General features: G+C 56.0%; 1 protein-coding gene across 1 annotated transcript in view; it reads right to left on the reverse strand.

Annotated features, from left to right (window-relative positions):
* Positions 1-2236, reverse strand: part of MEGF9 (multiple EGF like domains 9) — a 45933-nt gene extending 43697 nt beyond the window's left edge. The window contains exons 1-3 of the mRNA XM_039720345.1: positions 2222-2236; positions 1479-1620; positions 922-1110 (exon numbers count right to left, since the gene is read on the reverse strand). Coding sequence (XP_039576279.1) covers positions 922-1110; positions 1479-1620; positions 2222-2236 — 346 coding nt within the window. The remainder of the gene's footprint in view (positions 1-921; positions 1111-1478; positions 1621-2221) is intronic.
* Positions 2237-6000: the final 3764 nt, after the last annotated feature.

Genomic DNA, 6000 nt, shown 5'->3' on the forward strand with positions numbered 1-6000 from the left:
TCACCCCCAGTGAGTGACCAGTGCTCAGTGCGTGCTACACCCAGAAGGAGCTTCACCTGAGAGCACAGCCCTCCCACTCTTCACCCCTCTGCTCCTCACACCCTACACTGATAATTCCACTCACTCCTGTTGCCATAGCACCTTCCTCAGCTCTGTGTAAGCCCCGACCACCACAGGGGCAGGATGAGGCCTCGCACAGGCTGCACTGAGACATCATTCCCAGCACAGATGGAGCTGGGGCTCGTTTCTGCCCTTGCACACCCATCAGATGCTATGTGAGCACCCCAGCACCCACTGAGCTGCAAATACACCTCCTGACACCAGGGAGATCACAGGCTCTGGTGACCCCAAGTCATCCCCAACCCTGCTCTCTCTCTGCTGCCAGCACGTCGAGGTAGGACACCAGGGATGCTTGATGGCTGTGGAGCAACTCGACCTCCAAAGTCCCATCGGGGGATGCCGAGGCCAGCACCCACCCTGCTGGACGCCGCCTGGATGGAAGGTGATGGGAAGGACCTGTCTGCATCTCCTCCACCGGGATCACAGCGCACGCCAGGGACCACTGCCTGAAGGACGCTCCGGGAAGCCTGGACCAGCACCTGCCCCGTGCTCCCCAAAAGCCGCGGTAACAGGCACGGGCTAGGCACGGGCTAGGCACGGCGCTTCTGCTAGACCGCATCCCGGCTCGGCAGCCCCGCACGGGCCCCGCGGGGAGGCCGGGCCGGGCCGGGCGATGCGCGGGAGGTCCCGCAGCGCGGAGCTCCCTTCGCCCGCCCCGCACGGGGGTCGCCGCAGCCGGAGGGGCCCGGGCAGCCGCCGCCCCTTTGTCCACCCAGCGGAGGATGGGGCGCAGCCCCGTCCCGCTCCCCGCCGGTGGCCCCGCTGACACCGCCTCGCCGCGGACCCGCGCGGGCTGCTCACCTGCGGGGCCGCTGTCCGCAGCCTCCTCCTCCTCCTGCTGCTGCTGCTCCTCTTCCTCCTCCTCCGCCACCGCCTCCTCCTCCTCCTCCTCCTCCGGGCGGCGGCCAGGAGGGCGGCGAGGCACAGCAGGGCGAGCGCGGTGCTCGGCCGGCGCCTCATGGTGCGGCGCGGGGCTCCGCCATGCACTCGCTCATTGACGCGGGCGCTCAGGGGGCGGCATTGTGCGGGCGTGAGGGGCGCCGGGCCGGAGCTGCCGTGCCCCCGGCAGCGGCGGCGGGCGGGCCCTCGCCTGCCTTTCTTAGGGGGGTGTGTGCGCTCGATTTGTGAGAAAACAGGGTTTTAAAGGCTTTCACTTTTTGTTATGCTTAAAATTTTCATTAAAAAAAAAATCAAATTTTCCCCCATCCTCCCCGGCCTCAGTTTTGGGAAACAACGAGGAAGGCGCCGGTGAGCGGTATGGGGACACAAAGCGGCTCTGAGGAGGGAGCGCCGCTCCTTGCAGGGCTCGGCAGGCCGGGGGTGTCCCCGCCCCGCGGCACGATCCCCCCGGCAGCCACCTGCACCCCCGCCCGCCTCGCCCAGCGCCGGGCCCGCGGCCGGGCCGCTCCCTTTGTGCGGCTCCTCCGCAGGGACAATGACACCTGCGGCCCCCAGGCTGCCGGGCCGCCCCGGCTGGGACCTTGGCCGGAGCCCCGGTCCCTGAGGAGCGATCGGCAGCGGGGCAGAGGAAGCACAGTGACACGGATATTAATTCTTCACGGAGCCCGAGTGGGTGATCGCCGGCTCACGCGTGGTGGAGCGAGGCAGGAATGCGCTGCCAGCCCGGCGCTGGGGGAAAACGCCGCTCTGATCAACACAAAGGCACGTGGAAGCAAGGCTGGGATGTGCTGGAGGAGCTGGGCGGGCTGGGCAGAGCCGCAGGACAGCAGCAGCAGCATCCCCGCAGATCCCCGCACATCCCCACACATCTCTACACATCCCTGCACAGCCCTACACATCTCTGCACATCCTTGCACATCCCAGCTCATCCCTGCACATCCACACACATCTCTACACATCCCTGCACATCACTACACATCCCTACACCTTCCTGCACATCCCCACACATCTCTACACATCCCTGAACATCCCAGCTCATCCCACTGCGGGAAGGTGCAGAGCACCAGGAGCTTGGTGGCTCTCGGCTGCCCGGCCCTGCCCGCAGGTGTGTGGCACTGCCAGGTGAGTGTTTTGCATCATCTCTCGTTCCCGCAGGAGCAATGGATGCTGAGGAGTGTCCTTTGGGATGGGACAGCCCCACCTTCTCCCACCACATGGTCCAGGCTGCCGGTCCTTCTCTAGCACAATATTTAGGAGTTGCCTTCAAGGGAAACGCTGCCCAGCATAGCTGCTATGGGATAATTGTTCTGCAGTCGCTCACTGCTCTTCCCCCACACCCATCCCCTTCTCAGAAATAAACAGGACTTTATTCCTGCATAATAATACAATTATTATTCCCCAGCAGCTCTGCTGCGCCGTTTCCCCCACAGAGACAAACTCTTCTGAGATCTGCTTTCCATAATCGCTGCCAGCCTGTCACTCCCCACGGGAGCAGAGGGTCCCTGTGATCGGGGGAACACAGCTGGCAGGGAGGCAGGAGGGTTTGCTGAGCCACTGTCTCCTCCAGCAGTTCACACAAGGTTGTTGTCTACGGGAACAGGATGAAGAAACCAAGCAGAGGAAAGATTAAGGGATGAGTTGCCTGGAACAAAGAAATTCCTTAGCTTGAAATAGGAGTTGCACAGCCTCAGGAGCCAAAGGATGGATCCTGTGCCCACCTCTCAGCTCAGGGCTGCTCCCCACAAGGGCCAGCACAGCACAGGCTGCCAGATCTGCTCATCTGGTTCCCAAAATATTACATTCTCACCTCTGCTTGGGAGGAGCAGATTAAGCATGTCAGTCCTTCATCTCTTTATCATCTGCTGTCACTCCAACAAAGGAGGGAGACAGGAAGATCCTGGCAGTGTGAGAGGTTCTTGGGCATCTTTAACCCAGCAGGACCCATGAAAAAGGATTGGACACCTCTTGGAGGTGGGATCACATGCAAAAACAGAGACTCCACCTGCCCAGCTGGCTGATTTCAGTGCTGACTTATTATGAGAATCAGTACAAAGAACAACAGCAACAAAATTTAGTCTCTTTGTGGGTACACACAACACAGAGCCTTCCAGGTAATGCCACATCCTAGTGGCAGCAGGGGTGGAAAATGAATTCCCACCTAGGTGAAAACCACTGCCAGCCCCTCAAGCTGCCAGGAGAAGGCTGCCAGAAGACACTGGGCAAAGGGGATGGAGGATGCTGGATGAAGGGGATGGAGGATGCCAGGTGACAGGGTTGGGGGATGCTGGATGAAGGGGTTGGGGGATGCCGGGGGAAAGGGCTGGAGGGTGCTGGTGGAGGATGGCTCGTCCCATGCCCGGAGCAGGGACACTTCCACAGGACCAGCCGCTCCCCCTGTTGATGTCACACAGAGTTGCAAGTGCTCCACAGCCCAGACCCAAACCATCCCTGGCTGAACCCAAAACACAAGCGCCCAAAAAACCGGCGGCTGCTTTCAAGGGCGTTCAGCTGGAGCTGCCAAAGGCACAGAGCAGACCTGGGCTGGCACCACGCCACCAAAATGTTCATGCTTCCCTTCTTTTTGTGTTTTCATTTTGCAATGAGAAGGGGAGTAATGCATATGTGAGCAGGAGGGGTCCCCAGGGAGCAATCCACGGAGCCCAGGTCGCATGCAGGCAGCCCAGCCTCCATGCCTGCTTTTTCCATAAGTTTTAAGGGAATAGATAATCTCCCAAGAATTGTTCCTATTCCATCAAATCAGCAAGATTTTCTTCCCCAGCGGAAAGTTTCTATCAGATATTTAGCAACCAGCTCTTTCTCTGACCTATTTGCAAGCCCCAAGCCACTCTCCACCACCCACTACTTGAAAGCTTTGATAATTCAATGAGATGTTAATTCTGACATCCAGCATAACTCTCAATACAAAACCTTCTCTCTCTCTCTCTTTTTTTTTTAATTATCACTAATTGCAATCCAGGAGTAATGAATTCTCTGCACAGACTTTGCCTTCCAAGCACCCAGCAGCATTGTGCTGCACAACTCCCATTAAGTCAATGTGTATTAAGTAGGTTTTGACAGTTCTGTGTGCTCTGGGGTGGGCACAGCCCAGAAAAGACAAGGCAGCACAACTCTGCCGTGGGGACTGAGGCACAAGGCTGAGTCCAGCCTGGTCAACACATGGAGGTGTCAGCACACATGTGCTTAAAGCACCCTGCAAAAGGGCACCGTCACTTTTAACAATGTCAGGATCATCTTTTAGGGCAAAATTCTGCTCTAAACGCAGAGGGTTGTTAGTGAGCTCCCATGTGCCTTATCAGAGCACACAGCCTGTGAGACTGAGCCACACACAGTGCTGGCAACTTTTCCACCTTCATTTAAGAGTCTGGCTCAGTGGGTTTTTGCAGGGCTTGCCCCTGAGCAGGGTGCTCTCCACTCCCTTAGCAGAGCCCTGTCAGGCACTGCTCTGATTCAAGGGAGATCAATATATCCTTTAGGCTGCCCTTCTTCCATTAATATTTTCATTGTTCCATATGCATATTTATCATTTATTTAAATCATCAAATAAAGACTGATTGGAAGTTGAAATCCCCAGGAGCACCTCTACAAACCTGGTCATGAGACACAGGAACTGACTTAAAGCACCAGCAGAAGCCTTGGCTTTATTTTCCCTGCTGGAGCCAAGTAAACAGCATGTGTGGTGGAAAACAAATAATTTTTACAAATCTTTCTGTTTTCATGACCAGGCGAACATTAGCAACAAGAAGGTGATAGTTAGAGTGCAGAACTCCCTGTCTTCATCTCTTGCTTTATCTGTTTTAAAAATAAAACACCTTCTCTGTGGTTGCTTTGGAGCAGCAGCCTTGCCTGAGCTGAGTGCACGCATTGCCTACATTTATCCTCTGATTTGAATATAAATGAAAGCAAGTGAGTTAAAAAGGGAGCCTGGGGAGTTGTCTCTGCAGGCCTACAGCTGCTGGTGGCAGGGCTGGGTGGGCAGAGGCCTGGAGCCTCACCTCAGTGTGCAGGAGGAGCATCCACAGCATCACCCAAAGGTGACAAAGTCCTCCTTCACTGGGTCCAGCTCGCTCACACACTGTGCTCACGGGGAACTTGCCCTTGTACATGTCTCTGAAATAAAGATGTTGCTTTAAAGGTGAGCCCAGGAGAGCCCTGTCACTGCAGTGAGCCCTGAGCATCCCTCCCTCCAGCTCCCTGCAAATCCACCCAGGAGGAGCCTTGGATCTGGGTGTGGGTGAGAAGGAGCACGCCTTTGCAGCCTCTGCAGCCTCACACACCTTTTCATCTGCACAAAGCACTGCAGGGATGAAACAGGGAACAGTTGTTGTCCTTGCTGCAACTTCCAGACAGCAGCAGAAGTCCCAGCCCTGGAGAGCGAGGCTGCAAATGCTGTGTGCTGCAGCTACCACCGCTCTACATTGGCACAGGTCTGCTGCCACCTCAGATCAATGCAATCAGCTGCCAGACCACCCTCTCCTGCCAGGGGAACATCAGCAGGACACAGTGGGGGTGTGTGGACCACTAACAGGTCCCAATTCTACCCAGATTTAAAGAGCAGCTTAACTTTAGGCATGTCAAGGTCACACGAATTTAAAGCTAAGCTCCTTTTCACATCAAAAGTGTCCTACAAATGCAAAACACGGAATAAATTGCCTAATGTATATATTTATTGCTGTTTCTGAGAGGCTGGATCAGAAAGGCTGAGCAGGGAGGGTCAGGCTCTCTCTGCACTGCTGACTCAGAGTGCTTGGAAAGTACAATTTCTCTTCCACAGGAAATTGTGGTGCTTTCAGATGTGTTTTCATCTCCAAATCCTCTTGTTCATCCCAAATTTGCTGGAGAAGGCTTTCAGAATCATCAATGGGGAATGATTCCTTTTTCTGTGCCATGGAAAGGTGCTTTGGGTGCCCAGCACTGCCAAGGTACAGCCAGGAACCAGCAGCTCACATGCATGGAAGATTA

This window comes from Passer montanus, unplaced genomic scaffold (genome assembly GCF_014805655.1).
Source record: "Passer montanus isolate IOZ18808 unplaced genomic scaffold, ASM1480565v1 scaffold43, whole genome shotgun sequence".
NCBI classification, from domain to species: Eukaryota; Metazoa; Chordata; class Aves; order Passeriformes; family Passeridae; genus Passer; species Passer montanus.